We start from the raw sequence: 16,308 nt of genomic DNA on the forward strand, positions 1-16,308 counted from the left end.
GCAGGGCAGGATCTGGTGGCTCACCTGGGTCAAGGCAGGATCTCGGGCTGGGTCCGGTCAAGGTAGGGGTTCGGTCATGACAGGGGTCCACAGTGGTCTGGGACAACCACAATCCTCCAGCCGCAGGCAGCGCGTGCGGCTGCCCTTTATAGGGCTCTTGATTAGCGGCAGCTGCTGCCGCTGACACCGATTGCAAATTAATCCCAGCCGTGTCTCCTCTCGGCAGACACATGCCTTTCACCTTCAGAACACTTTAAAACTCCCCCCGCTCAAAATAACTCCTGCTTCATTACTCTTCCTATTAATACCACAATAAAACAATTGCTCCCGGTTCTCAGCGTCCAACCTTGCCATCTTTCCACCTGGTCTGGACACACGGTGTATCCGCCTACCTCCTCTGCATCATTTCAACCAGATCTCCCGGCATAGTCCCGACATTCAAAGACTGCTGGGGGTCAATTAGTAGCGCAGGCATCCCTCCAGTCAGACGGTCGGCGATTCATTTCCTGGTTCTACATGCTGAAGCGTGGTAAGTGAAGTGGCCTGGTGCCAACCAGGCCATTGGGAGGAACTGGGGGCGTTCAGCGTCTTGCCCAAAGACGCTTAAGCATGTAGAACCAGGAAATGAACCGCCAACCTTTTGACTGGAGGGATGCCTGCGCTACTAATTGTTGGGAACCATGCCAGGAAATTTGGTTGAAATGATGCAGAGGAGGTAGGCGGATACACTGTGTGTCCAGGAGACCAGGTGGAAAGATGGCAAGGTTAGACACTGAGAAGCAGGAGCAATTGTTTTATTGTGGTATTAATAGTGTAGCCGAGTTATTGGGGGAAGTGGCCTGATTCAATGAATCCACAAAACAATTAAAGCGAAGACTCCAGAGCTCTCTGGGGTAACAATCCCGTTTTTTTATTCTTGTTCAAGTCCGTCGCACCGTCAATCTTTCAAACCCACAGCATGCCACACTTCCGCCCTCTCTTAGGGTTTCACAATAAAAGCCCTAAGCATCTATTGTGGTTACTGATTACAATCGGAACAAGAAAAGAAAGATATGTTACATTTCTCCCCCCCATAAAGAGAAACGTCCCCGTTTCAAAATGCCAACTAAACCGAGTGTGAACAACAACAAACAATACCCCCCCCCAAAAAACAAAACACTATATACATATATATATATATATATACATACATATAGCAATACTTATAACAATGATACCACAATAAAACCAACAATCCCGCTGCATGGTTCCCAACACATCAAGAGCACACCACTCCCATCTTCCTTCTATTGCCTCCCTTTTCCCCCAAACTAACTAAACATGACAAAGTCCTTCCAATGACTTGGGGGTCGCACCGTCCTTCCAGCACGAGAAACAGCGTGCTGTGGCTCACCAATGTCCGAAACCCGATTAGTCCTGGAACCTCCCATAGCCTCGAGGCCCCTGTCCGGCGACCCCCCGTCTGGCAGCGAGAGATCATGAATAGGGGAAGATGGGGGGCAGCCTGCTGAACTCGCTGGCCCTGGTAGTGTGTAAGGTTTCAGCCTATCATGATGCACAACTTGCCCCTGCCCATCAAGGTCCAGTGGGCCGGCAATATGATAGGTGAGCCCCGGTTCACCCTGGGACCCAAGCACAGACAGGACCCTGAAGGGTCCCTTCCAATGGGGAGCAAGTTTCATCCGGTCTTCCGTTGGATTACGCATCCATACCAGGTCCCCCTCTATATATGGTCGGTGGCGGCCCACGCCATCATGATACAGCTTCTGTTTCTCGTGGGCCTCAGTAACACCCCGCCTCGCGTCAGCAAAAGCAATCTTCAGTTTAGCTGCCACCGCGGCTGCAAAGTCAGCGTGAGGTAAAGGCAAGTCTGAACACATCGCTGATGGTGATAACAGCACATCCAGTGGAATACGGGCTTCCCGTCCGTGTGTCAGGAAGTACGGGGTGTAGTTGGTGGAGGCATGTACAGACGTATTATAGGCGAATGCCGCCTGTTTTAGGTAACCGTCCCACTCACCACCATAGGCCAGCAACAATTTAGCTAGCTGGTCGATGAGGGTGCGGTTAAAGCGTTCCACCATTCCGTCAGATTTGGGATTACACGGTGCGGTACGTGTTTTCTTAATTCTCAAGAGCCGACACAGCCTTTGTACAATTTCTGCTTCAAACTGTCGTCCCTGATCGCTGTGGATCACCTCAGGGACACCATGCACCAACACATAATCCTCAAACAAACACTGTGCTACTGATGGGGCGGTCTGGTTAGAGAGAGCATACAGATTTACAAATTTAGTAAAGTAATCTTCTACCACCAGTACATATCTGTTCCCCTTAGATGTTAGTGGAAGTTCCAGAATGTCAGTTGCCACTCTCTGAAACGGGCGGGTGGCCTGAACACTCCCCATCGGTGCGCGATGCTTCGGCACTGGGGCGCTGCGGGTCTGACATGGAATGCATTGTTCGCACACTGTTGGATATCCTTGAACATGAAGGGCCAGTAGCAAATTTTTCGTGCACTTTCCCACACTCGTTCCACTGAGAAATGAGCTGAAGCTGCACCCCCATGTAGGTGCTGCAGCACCTCAGGGATAAGCGAGGAGGGTAAGACGATTTGACACAGCACATCTCCTGTGAGGGGGGAGTTTACGGTTCTATGGAGGAGTCCATTGACAACTGAGAGGCGGGGATACTCTGTCCATAATTTACGCAGCCACCGGGAGCTACCTCTCATTAGCCCTTTAGGTGGTCGAGAGCCACTGCCCTCAAGCCAGTCCAATACCTGGGTAATATCTGGATCGACTTGTTGCAATGCTCTAATTTCTGTGTTATCCCGGGAGAGTGCCAGCACAAAGGATGAGTTCGGCGCCTCGCAATCCCCCGCCTCATGGTGTTCCCTGGGGGCGGAGTTCGAGGTAGTAGGGTGCACGGTGAGTGGCGGAATTAGTAGAGAGTCTCTTTGGGGAGTACAGGGCTCTCTGTCACAGTCAATGGTGTATACCGGTGCGGCCACTGTGAGTGAGGTAGCCTTTACCACCTCAGCCTCAGGGTTGGATGGACGCCGCGAGAGTGCATCTGCATCAGTGTGGTGTCGCCCGTCCTTGTGCACTAGAACCCACTTGAACGGATCAAGCTCCAACACCCATCTTGCTCTGCGTCCTGTGGGGTCCTTGTCGATGGACATGCCACGCAGACCGAGCAGAGGCTTGTGGTCAGTGACGATGGTAAATGCCGCTGACCCAATATAATGCTGGAACTGACGGACAGCCCACACTATCGCCCACAGCTCCCTGTCAAATGTAGACCACCGCTTCTCTGTTGAAGAGAGCGGCTGGCTAGCGTATACCACCACTCTCTCTAGCCCGTCTTTGTCCTGGGCCAACACAGCCCCAAAGGCGTCTGTGGAGGCGTCTGTGTATACTTTGAATGGAAGGCTGAAGTCCGGCATGGTGACGACTGGGGCTGACGAGAGCACCCCTTTCAGGTATTCAAAAGCCATGTTGCATTCAGCCGTCCACTTGAACGGGGTGCCCTTACCGGTGAGGTGGTGCAGAGGAGCCGCACGCAGAGCAAAATCCTTGACGAAATGTAGGTAGTAAGAGCATAGGCCCACAAATGCTCTCACTTCGGTTGGATTCTGTGGTGTGGGCCAAGTCCTGACCTTGTCCGTGTTTCGGGGATCAGGCGTGAGACAACATGCCCTAGGAAGACAACATGATCCCGCGCTGGGTGGCACTTTTTAGGATTCAGCCTGAGACCCGCTGCTCGAATTCTTGAGAAGACTTCACGCAAGCTGGAGAGATGGTCCTCAAAGGTGGGGCTATATATCAGGACATCATCGAGGTCTTTTGTGCTCTAGCATGTTTGGCTAACTTCATGTGAGTAGTCGAAATAACATAGAAATAGAGAGAAAACTCTAACAAGACTGATAAGTGGTGCAGACTTCAATGTACATGTTGGTGCAGGCAACAGAAGTAATGAAATGCTTGATAACTGACACCATCTGTGCATGTGAAAGGGTGAATGCAATTGCATGGCAACTCCAATTTGTAAATGTGCTATATAAGATGAGGCCATTTGCAAATCCTAAATCCTAAACACAGGCCTTTCCTCTTCTCTCTCTGTTTATGAACCCGCCTTCCTCCTCTCCTTCTCTGATCCATAATAGTCCAATCCCCAGCGACACCCTTGTTAATCAGCACTGATGAAAGTAGTTGTTGACCTGGGTCTCAACTGATCTGGTATGACAATCATAGATTTGATTCATATATTTATTCTGGCAAAGGATTTAGTCTTGGGATGGGCAGAAGGAGAACTATGGCTTGTGACCCTGTGGGACTGCATTTGGGGGATTATTAACTGTGCTTTAGCGCTTCCACCTCTTCCACCTCCAGAATGTCCCTGGTTTGATTCAGGTCAGCTTCTTCATGTCTGTCAGGGTTTCCTGCAGGATCTGCAGTTTCCTCCAAGTCTTGAAACATGAAGTAGGATCATTGGAGACCCAAATTGTCCCAGAGAGAATGGTTGTATGTTACTGTTTGCGGCCCTTTGTTTGACTGGCAACCGGTCTCGGGTGAACCTCACCTCTCGCTCAATTACAGCCCACTCTCAACCCCGAGTGGCAGATATAAAGAATAGATAATTAATGAATGAATGTTTTTGCAGTGATTTTTGGAGAATATCTGCAACCATCAGAATCAGAATCAGAAATACTTTATGATCCTGGAAGATCAAAACAGTATTTATTGTCACTTGTTAAAGCGATCAAGTTAAAAACATCTGGATGTACCGGTCGCAACAGAAAGTAAGGACGTAATAAAAAGTTAAAAAATTGTCACCTGACCCAAGTATTTAACAAGACCAGCCAAGTTGAGACTTTTATCTACTATTTCAAAAAAGGAAATCATTTTATTCAGATCTGAAAGTAATAAATTTAAGTGTTATAATAAATTTATAAAAATATGTAACAGTCTGCAAATTGTGCCTTAACCCTCTCAGGCTCAAATTAAGTTGTGGCGTAATTAGCTAAGTAGCATTTAGCTGTCGCAAATCTGCAACATCTGCCTGGAGAGGGTTAATAAGAATCTAGAATCAAAATAGTAACCTTACATAGAATTTTCCAAATATTATACTCACATTAATATCAGCTGATGTCAAGCTTTGAGAATAAAATTCCCAAGAAGTAAACAATAATGTTGGCTATCAGGAAAATGACAAAGCAATACATTCATCCATTTCATCTGAATTTATTTACATAATAAAATAAAGTACATCTTAACGTAAGCATCCTTCACTTAAGTTATAAAAATAAACATTGCTACTGACTGATACAAGGGTTTGGTAAGATGAAGTCAAAGTACATTTGTAAGTGCATTGATAATTGGAAGTAAAAGTTATGTAACCGCTAATTAATCCCCCGAGACCGAATTTATGATATTTTTTCCCCAAGCGGTTTTCTGATCTTTCCATGTTTAGAAAGCGCATTCATTTGGTGAGCCAAGTCATGCTGTGTGAACATTTTTCAAGAAATGTTGCCATTTTTTTTCATGTTGCAGGGTCTTATGAAGCTTTTATGAAATTGCTGCACCGTCTTCCAAAATGTCACATTCACCTCTTCGCTGATGTGTCAGAAGTGAATTGAATTTCAGGGCCAACGCATTCTAAAAAAACAACATCATGTTCTCTGTGGATTCCGGCCACAGTGACTCTCAGTCTTTCTCTGTCTGAATCTATGTGAAGCTCTCAGAAGCTCTCTGAAGCTCTCAGATGGAGATGCTCAGGCTCTTGGAGGGACTGTAACGGAGGCTGGACCCTGCCGACTTGGACAGGAGGAGGAAGAGGAAGGGGTCCAGGCAGGCATGGAGGCAGCACAAACACACTGCCACGTTAAAACACACATACAGGCTCTCCGTTCTGTCCACACACAGCTGCACGAAGTGAATGAAGCGCAGGACCCCGGCAGGGGTGAAGCACAGCAGGAAAATAGCGAACACCAGCGAGCTAGCTTTGATGTAAATCGCCCAGTCGAGGTTGGATCGGTGGAGCTCCAGGAGGATTCGGGTGTAGCACAGCACCGTGACCACGAGGGGCACCAGGAGGCCGAAGAGGGTTAGGAGGAGGTGGTAGTAGAGCAGGAATTGAAGAGAGTCATCCCCGGGCAAGACATCGTGGCAGGTGATGCGGTTCAGGTCAGACACCATGAATGTCTGTTGGATGAAGAGCTCGGGGACGACAGCGGCGCCAAATACCACCCAAACGGTCAGGCCCACGCACGCCGTGTATGCCTTCTTCGGGAGGCTTTTGTACATGAAGGGATGAACAACGGCCAGGTAGCGCTTGACGCTAATGCACGCCAGCGTCTGGGCCGAGCAGTAGAGGTTGCCATAGAAACAAGCAGTGACCAGACGGCAGGCGGTTTCCCCGAGCAGCCAGTGGTTTCCATGGAGATGGTAGTGGGCCTTGAAGAGGAGGGAGAAGAGGAGGAGGAGATCGGAGATGGCCAGACTGCAGTAGAGGATGGCAGAGGACACCTTCCTAACTTTCGTAACCAGCATGCACAGGATGGCCACGTTGGCGGGGATCCCGATGGTGACAACCAGCAGGTAGATGGCGGGGATGACCTTGGTGCTCAAGGTGCCGTCCAGGTACCTCCCCGTGCTGTTGTTTAGTAACACGAGGTTTTTGCCGGAGTCGGCGACACTTTGCCAGGACGGGTCCTGAGTCTGGGATTCGTTTCGGGTGTGCTTGAAGAAGGGCCTTTGTTGTCTTGATGAGTTCTCTTGAAATTCCACTGCTTTTCCCACAAACATCCTAGGCTTGGCATCTGAGGCCTTTGTGCCTTCATCATTCTCTTCGCCTGCACTGTTTCCTGAGACAAAAACAAACAAAGTTGACAATACTTCTGGTATGCAATTCATATCACTGGTCTCTCGAAAAGAAAATAATTCAGTGACCTTGTAAAATTCAGACCAAATAGCTTTCTTTTCTAAAGCTTTTCAGTCATTTGCAAGAAAAACTACCTCCAAATACAAGTCAATTGATCTGACAATAAATAAATACAAATTTTGGGGGAAAAAATATTTAGAAATGCTAGCTTGTTGCTTTCTTTCCCTCTGCTAGCCTTTGCCTCCGCTTTTATCTCTATAATATGTAAAATACGAATACATACATGCATTACATTTCCTCCTTAAAGTCTATATTTATGCTTCTATTTAAAAAAAAACGGATCCAAACTGAAGTTTGGATCCGTTCAGGTTCCATGATGTTCCCACCAGGTACAGGCACAGCCCAGGTCAAAACAGTATTATTTTTTGTCCTCTCTGGTCTCATTGGCTTTGACCTTTTCATTCCCTTCATCCTTGTATGAGGTCATTCCACTATTAGCATTTTACAATGGGTGATCATGAAGCTTTTTAATTTCTGGAACATAATTTGTTTATTTGTGACTCACATTTATGTAAATATGGACACCCTACCTCGGGGTTTGCTTCATCCTACGTTATTTTAAAAGTCAATCTATAATTGTATATTATCATTCGACTGCTCTGTGACTCTGGGGCTTAATTTCTCTCCGTCACTCTCCGGAAGCTCTGCCCTTGAAATATATGATAACGTGTGTCTGGCTTTACAACACTGATGCCCGGGCCAATGCATTTGCATGTAAATTTACTAATTCACATATGTTTTATTCATTTATTCATCAATTAATGTTAGCATCTATCTATCCATTAATCACTGGTATATGTAACAAGTTGCTGATCAGAAACATCTCAGATAAGGATACTGGGATGAATCAGTTTGGGGCAAAAATAAGCACGATAACGGTTTGGTGTGGCGAATACAAAGCGGTGTTGAACCATTGTCCCATATGAGCATGTTGTGGTGGCAAAACACAACCTCCCATTTGAAAACAATAATCTGTTTGGCATTGACAGCTGGGAGACGTGGGGGGGATATCTAACCTGTATATTACTCCATAAGGTTTAACTTTTATTCAATCAAAGTAAATATTAAGGTCATGCAGGATACACTGACTATAAGTGAATCTGTCCATCTTTATATATATATATATATATATATATATATATATATATATATATATATAAAGTTGTTTTATGCAATTAACAAAAAATATATATATATTTTTGTTAATTGCATAAAACAACTTAAAAAAAAAACAATCATAGAAAAAAAAATTACTTGATCCTTCATGGTCAAAAACGATATCCCATGCAATTTATTTATTGACTTACTTATTTATGTTATGTTGAACGGTTGAATTATCCGGTTTTATGTTTATAAAAATAAACAAAAACAATCCCACCCGGTGGCGTCTCTTACCATCATGTTGCAGCGTGACGTTGACAACGAAAACGAGCAGGAGGGCGACTTTCCTCATGGTTTCGGTTCCGATCCGGACCGGTCGCTTATCCTCGGGGTCCCTCGCCTCTGTCAGTGTGAACGCGGGGCAACGAACACGAAACTGACCGACCTTTCCCCCGCCCCACGGTGACGTCATCGTGGGCTCAGCCAGGCTTCCGGGGATGGGAGCGGGCGGGGGTTGGGGTGGAGGGGTAATTATGTGACTTAAAAAGAAAGACGTAACTGCCCACTAGTCTTGCAACCGGGCTGAGTTGTTTGTTTTTTTTTTTTTTGTGGTGGTAGTTGTTGTTACTGTTTGGGTTTATTTTTCTATAATTTTACAGTGGAAAAAAAAGATGTAAAAGTTCAAAGCCTTTTTTTTTTCAGGCAAATGAACTCCAGGGGAGATATTTGGCTGACACTCCCATTAACAGAAAGTGACCTCTGGTGACAAGCACAAAATTAAAAATAATTAAGTTATTTGACCAACTTCTTGGTCAGCAGTTCAGGGTCAGAATGGGAAAGCGTGCTGAGCCTGTAGGCATTGCAGAAAAAATTATTGTTCGCTCTGTCTTGCATGCACTTAGATTTAAACAACTTTACTGTCTCTATAATCACAAGGCAACAAAATGCAGGTTTGCATCTCACCAGAACTGTAGGATAAACAGTTATTACATTATACACACAATAGGGGTTGTACAATGTACATTATTTCTAATAGGCCGGGATCGTTATAACTCGAAATGTATACAACCTGTAAATAACAACCTTTTTATCATGTCGCTTCTTGGGTGATCTCCATGGTGACTGGCCTAGGGGTGAGGTATGCAAATTGGTTTGGGATTGTGGACTGTTGGATATAGACAAAGAGGCTGTTATGACCGGTGAAAGAGGTTTTGCAACATGTTGGTGGGCTTGATCAGTGATGTCTGTGTTGTGTTGCAACTGTGTTCTGAAATGTTAGTGTCTAAGCCGTGAGCTAAGTAAAATTGAAAGGGGGTTCGGTCATTGTTCTGTGTTGAGTGTGAAAAATAAAAGTCTGACTGAGCAATAATATTGCCTTGTCATTGCTAAAGAGCACAGCTTTCCACAAGAGTTTAAACCAGTCTGGTAAAATATCTATGTTTAGCTTTGGTTTCTACTTATTTGCAGATTATGTGGTTCTATAAGCTTCATTAAAATGTGGGGGGCCATGGTCCTCAACTGGGAAAATGTTGTAGTGCTCTCTCTGGGCCGAGGATGAGATCCTGTCCCAAGCACAGAAGTTCAAGTTCAAGTATGTCCAGGTCTTGCTAGTGAATGAGGGAGAAAAGGAACACAAGATCGACAGGCAAATCGGTACAGTGCAGGCAGTTTTGATGACTCCGCATCAGTCTGTCATGGTACACAAAGAGCTGAGCTGATAGGCGAAGCTCTCGATTTAGCTGTCAATCTATGTTTCTACCCATATCAGTGGTCATAAGCTGTGGGTAGTGACCAAAAGAAGGAGATCACGGATACAAGCAGCTGAAAGGTGTCTAAGGCCCTCCCTTAGCGATAGGGTGAGGAGCTTGGTCATCTGGGAGAGTACAGCAACTGGTCTTCGACTCCCAGAGGAGCCAGTGAAGGTGGCTCAAGCAGGTTGGTTGGGTTGGGAGGTGGCTCAAGCAAGTCAGTTTGCATCCTGGATGCCTCTCTGGTTAGTTGTTCTGGTCACTTTTCCCCCAGAGGAGGCCACCCAACACACCCCTGGAGAGTCTATGTCTCTCAGCTGGTCTGGGAACGCCTCTGGATTCCCTTGGAAAAGCTGGACTAAGTGGCACAAACTCAGCACGCAGGTTAAAGATAGTTAGCAAATATTGGTGTCAGGAAAATCACCCCAAACACTGCTGTAGTCTTTTGCATTTACAGAGGTCTGTTGTTGTGTTTTCGGGGCCTAAGTTGTCAGGAGGTATGCGTATGAGGACACTGGGACTGCCAGCACAAAAGGCAACACAGACTTATTTAAAAAGTGAAGGATAATCTGTTGGCAGAGAGATTGAAACTCAATCCGTCATCGTGAATTCGCAAGTATTGCTATAATGCAATATATGCTAACAATTCCCTCCTGTTTATGAGACTACGAACAATGTTTACCGCTTAAGCATCATCACGCTATGTCGGTGCAAAGTTTAGAGATAACACTTCATACAACTTCATCGTCTTCCACAGTCAAATTATTATAGTTATCTTTTTCTAAATCACTCATAGGCAGTTGCTCATATGTTCCTCCAGTGTAGTGAGTCCTTGGTTGGGTCTGCGCTGCTATCATCACCATCTGGACAAAGGCTTCGGAAGCCATTTTAGCAATCATGCTTCACAAACAAGGAATAATGCACATGGTAAACAAACAAAACAGGATAAGAATCACAATTACAGGTGTAAGGCATTTTAAAGTTATTTGCCACCAAGTTCTGTTCACAATCCATCCAAAAGGGTCAAACTGTGGAAATGGTGTTAAAGTATCACTGTCCTCTGCTATCCTTTCTTTGGCCTTAAGTTTGCTTGAGCATTATGTTTAATGCATGTTATACATTGTGCACAAAAATGTCTTAGATTGGAATTTAGGTAAATGGTATAGAAGTGTTGTGACATAAGTACCTCCATCCCTCCTGTTGACACATGGCAAGGCCCATGAGTAAAAAAAGAGTTGCTGCTTTAGATAATGATTTCGGTAGGATGAGTTTTTCATTTATCACCAAAATTCCATTGAAGTCTGTTGCTCCTCTCTTGAGCTAGGATTGTCTTTCAGCAGCTGACGCGTTCTCCTGAGCATCCTTTAGTATCTCATTGTCAATTAATAATGGTGTGGAAGGTGTTTGTTTTGCTGCTTTCTTTGCTATTTTGTCAGCAAAGGTATTTCCTTTTGTAACCCCATCTGTTCCTGATTGATTTTATTACTGCTAATTTTCATGGGAGCAGAATAGCTTCTAGTAGTTCTTCTTCTTCATCCTCATCTGAATGAGCTGGGGTGCGCACACTTGGTAAAGGTGCACGCTCCTCACTTCACCTATTTCTTCAGTCATTTCCTCCTTGTCTGTTTTGCCCACACTGTCGTGACCAGTGGCCTGTTTTACCACAATGCCAGCATGTGTCATCTCCCTGTCCAGGATGGAACCCCTCCAATTCCACCTTGTGGCATCTCCTGTGGTGTGGGTTGCTGCAGCACGGCTTTGACGACTGTTTCATTATCTTCTTTTTGCACGAACACAGTTTCTTTGATCTTTAATTTTTTTTTTTTTTTATTCTTTCGTACACTTTGTGTTCATAGAGTGGCTTGTTCTATCCATTTTTCAACTTTTCTTACTTCGTCAAACTTTTTGTTATTCTTTTTCTTGTTTTTGCATTTTTCGTGTACGTCCACAAGTTTTGCTCGTATTATCTTTAATGATGCCAATCTGAATTTTCCATCCCAGTTGTATTTCTTTTTCCATTTTCTTACATATTTTACATCATCTGGATCCAATCTGTGCATGTATTTCACATCCCCTTCCAGGCCTTTTTCATTTTTACTACTGGAAGAGTTTCCCATTTTACGCTACAGGTTGTTGTGGTTAACGATCAGTCACAATGTTCACAGAGATCGACTGTGTCAAGGTTCTACAGAACCCAGTATTCTGCGGACACAGCTGTCACTGCAAACCAACTTTCTCAATTTTAACCATAACCAAAAATAAACAAATAAATAATAAATAAAAAGTAAAAATCAAACTTACTCCAGAGACTGACTCTAATCAGTATAAATATTTCTTTGAAGTAACAACACACACACACACTCCCAGTCCACTCTACTTTCTTTAAGCAGATAAAAGTATAAACCATATCTACTTTCTTTAAGCGGACAAAAGTATAAACCATATCTACTTTCTTTAAGCGGACAAAAGTATAAACCATAACAATCACACACATGTATCAGTCACAGATACACACACACACACACACACACACACACACACACACACAACCCAGTCACTCTGCTGTACTTCCTTTTAGTGGACAAAAGTATAAACCATATGTACTTTCTTTTAGTAGACAAAATTATAAACCATATGTACTTTCTTTAAGTGGACAAAAGTATTAACAATATGTACTTTCTTTTAGTGGACAAAAGTATAACCCATTACAATCACACACATGCATCAGTCACAGACACACAAACACACACACACATCCAGAGAAAAAACTCTAACAGTAATAACATGTCCAGATTTTAGGATGTCTTCCTACTCATGAAAATACTTTGCATAGCTTTCAGCCTTCCAGGTTCCAAGGAGCTTGGAGAGATTAAAAGTGCATCACTGACTGCAGGGTTCCCAGAACATGGAGACAGCTGGTAAAAATAATCCAGAGACATTTAAAAAAGAACAAAAACACAGCTTTCTTCTGATCAGATTCCTTTATTTTCCATTTCTTTTCAGCCCAGACATCAAAACAAAACACAGTTGTTAATTATCACAATTCATGGGGGAGTTTGTTTTTCCTATCACAGCTCTTTGGCTGTTTCTGCCTCTTCAGTGCTCCTTTATGGCTGTGGCTCGGTCGGTAGAACTGGCGTCCCTCCAGAAGCAAAGAAATGTGCGCCAGCAGGCTGGAATAGAGGTAGAAAAGTGTCAGGCTGATGTGTGATACAAAAGTATCAGGCATAATGAAAGGAAAGGTGAAAAAGAAAGTGGTGAGACCAGCCAAGTTGTCTGGTTTAGAGACACTAAGGCGACGACCAGAAGTAGCGCTGGAGGTAGCAGAGATGAAGATTGTCTTTAGGAGGGAAGAGGATGCATAGGAATAGGAATGAGTCCAGAGGGAGAGCACATGTTAGATGTTCTGGAGATAAAGGCAGGCTGAGATGGTTTGTACGTGCACAGAGGAGGGATAGTGAAGATGTGGGTAGAGTGATGCAGAGGTTTGAACTGCCAGGCATTGAGAAGATGTATTGGAGAGGGTTAGATGGAGAAAGATGGTGCACGTTCTCCCCATGTCTGCATGACACTCCTTTGGGTTTCCTCCCACAGTCCAAAAACATGTAGAGGCTTATTTGAAACAAATTGGAAAAAATGCCTAGATGTGTGAATGAGAGTGAACCCTGCTTCTTGCCCAAAAACAGCTGGGATATGCTGCAGAGTCTCTGCAACCCTGATAAGCAGTAGATAATGGATGAATGAAGTACAGGACATTTATGTGGAAATGCAAAGGCAAAAAAGAAAGCTAACTTAGAAAAAGCCTATTAGACCAATCGCTAAATAGGATATGAAGTGGGTTTTTATCTTTTGACTTACTGACTTAAAGGTTGTTCATCCTACGCTAATGCAGCTTCAGTGACCCAAATGTTCTATTTTTTCAGTTTTTCAAGCGTCATGTTATAGGAGAGGTGCGTACCACAGCTGACATGTGGGATGCTTTTAGAAACTGCAGACATCCTCACCGCCTCAATCCCAGGAAATGTCTGTGTGTGGTTGATAGGCCTGTCTGAGCATGAGTCACTGCGTTATTTCCTCCTCTTTAGCTCTACCCTGACACATAAATCGCTCGCTGTTTTACGAACCGACACCTCTGTGTGCTCGCTTTCAGTGACATCACTTGTATAAGGAAAACAAGATTGTAATCAATAGTTTTAATTTCAATATTTTTTTGCATTTTCGTTGTTGGGGCCAAAGATGGAAAAAAATGCAAAAAGTTAAAATCAGTCAAAGACACAGAATGGTGGTGGTATTATTTGCACCGAATCACCACATCTCTTTAGATACTTGTTTATTTTGTGACTTTTTCAAGTTGATGAAAATAAATATACAATGAACAAAAAATACAACTGCCCCGAAAACTGGTTTGATGAGAGGTCTAGCGATGACACCAACATATGCCGAATGACTAAATGTGTAAATGGAATGGACATATGTAGAAGTATTTATGGTTATTTTTCAAGAAAAAAATACACATGGACGGCAGCACGTTGGGACAGTGTTTTTGCCTTACAGCAAGAAGGTTGCCGTTTTGATCCCAACAGGGGGTCTTTCTATGTGGAGTCTTCATGTACTCCTTGTCTGCGTGGGCTCCATCCGGGTTCTCCGGTTTCCTCCCACAGTCCAAAAACATGTAGGAGATTAATTGGAACCCCCCAATTTGCCCAGACATATGAATAACAGGGAGGACAACTGTATGCCTCTATATGAAGTGTCACTGGGAAAATGAAGGTTTTTGTGTCTCAATAAGATAGTGAATGGTTGTTTGTCTCTATGACGTGTGAATGAATGAGTGAACAGTTGCGTGTCTTTATGTGACATGTGGATGAGAGGGTAAATGGTTGTATTTCTATAAGAAGTGTGACTGTGAGGGTGACTATTATTTGTCTCTATATGACATTTGAATGACAGAATGAATGGTTGTTTATCTTTGGATGTGTCAATGCGATTTACTTGTGAATGCAGGACAAAGTAGTAACAAATGAAATAACGAATGAATGAATGAAAAACAGATGTGATTTTATCTGAGCATAATATCAAAAAAGTTAAAGAGCAAACAGTTGACCCAAAACTGCTAAATACATGTTTTTATACGTTCCATTCCACATTAAATCTCAACACCGACACCCAGCTGGCCCCGAATGTGACCAGTGTCTTGTTTTCAACTCGTCTGTTTTTCAGCTGTGTGGGATGTGATGCTATGATAAGCGGCATCTGCCTGACCTAAGCTCGTCCCCACGGCTGGCTCTGCAGCCGACACTTCTGATGTCACTGCAACACAAACAATACAGATGAATCAGAGTGAGGGTGAAGTGGAACGCCTCCTCAGTGGCCCATCTGCAAGGAATAACTTTTTTTTTGGTGAGTCAGCAGACAGTTGTGGATGATCTACTGTGAGATACAGAAATGGCAAAGAAGTAAAAGGCATTCTACCGGTTTTATTTGTTGTTGTTATGTTTTTTTTTTCCCACATCCGTCTTGTTTGTTCAAATGGTTTCTCAACAAAAAGCGGCTAGAGATATCATGAGTCAGCTAGTGAAAAGGCAACTAATAAGGAGTGCGAAGGCTGGGTTGGTAAATTAAAGAAAATGTCTAAAAGACTTTGGGACCTTATTGTATTCTTTTTGAAAACAAGATTGAATCGTTGAAATTAAATCTATACGAATTATACAAATCCAACTGAGCTGTTTGCCATGTTAAACCTAGTTTCCATGACTGCTCAAGGTGTGTGTATTTGTATGTATATACAACATATATACACTCAGACAAGATCCATACATCTTTTCTTTGGTCTTCTTCTAGGCCTCCAGCCTGGCAGTTCCAACATCAGCATCCTTCAACCAATACATTCATTATTCCTCTTTAGTACATGTCCAAACCATCGCTGTCTGGCTTCTCTGACCTTATCTCCGAAATATCCTACATGTTCTGTCCCTTTGAAAAACTCATTCCTGATTAGAAATAAGTAAAACTTGCTATTTGCTATTACTATATGAGAGGATTTGAAATTTTGTCAAAACATACACCAGGCAAACATTGCTCTTTGTGGTGTGTGGGGAATGGAGGCCTCACATTTCATCATTAAGAATAATAATAACAATCACATAAAATCAACATTAAATATTTTTCCATGAATTAAGCATTCCAGCAAACCCGCCGCTTTGACATAATTTTGTTTATGGCGCTCTCTGCTGGGGAAATGCCACAAATCAACTCCCACTTTGATATCCAAAAATAGAGAAAGCGTCTCACTTTGCTGAATAAACTTTCAGAAAGCTAATAAATGACAGAGGACATTCTGTTGACCAAATACGTTTAAAGTAGATCGACATGGATTGGCGTCGACTCCTCTCTCCCCTTGTGTCCAGAGGACAGGAATTTAGAGGGTCTACGTCAGGGGTCGGCAACCTTTAACAACTTAAGAGCCATTTGGACACAGTTTCCTTGGAAAAGAAAACACTGGGAGACGCAAATA

At 43.7% G+C, this 16,308-nt stretch overlaps 1 protein-coding gene across 1 annotated transcript; it reads right to left on the minus strand.

Moving 5' to 3' along the window:
- Positions 1-5,225: 5,225 nt before the first annotated feature.
- LOC147231297 (proteinase-activated receptor 3) lies at positions 5,226-8,470 on the minus strand. The gene is made up of 2 exons (XM_086153110.1): positions 8,341-8,470; positions 5,226-6,868 (listed from the first exon to the last, which is right to left on the minus strand). Exons 1-2 carry the CDS (start codon positions 8,396-8,398, stop codon positions 5,763-5,765), a joined length of 1,164 nt encoding a protein of 387 aa, XP_086009236.1. The 5' UTR covers positions 8,399-8,470; the 3' UTR covers positions 5,226-5,762.
- Between the last annotated feature and the right edge of the window lie 7,838 nt (positions 8,471-16,308).

This window comes from Fistularia commersonii, chromosome 9, assembly GCF_037954325.1.
Source record: "Fistularia commersonii isolate RoL2024-O1a breed Wild chromosome 9, RoL_Fcom_v1.0, whole genome shotgun sequence".
Taxonomy (NCBI): Eukaryota; Metazoa; Chordata; class Actinopteri; order Syngnathiformes; family Fistulariidae; genus Fistularia; species Fistularia commersonii.

What these genes read in the sequence shown, in the direction of transcription:
- LOC147231297 (XM_086153110.1), bottom strand. Translation starts at nt 8,398, where the DNA reads ATGAGGAAAGTCGCCCTCCTGCTCGTTTTCGTTGTCAACGTCACGCTG. An exon ending in CGTCACGCTGCAACATGATG is followed by an intron (nt 6,869 to 8,340) that starts GTAAGAGACGCC and finishes TTTTTGTCTCAG; the next exon opens with GAAACAGTGCAGGCGAAGAG.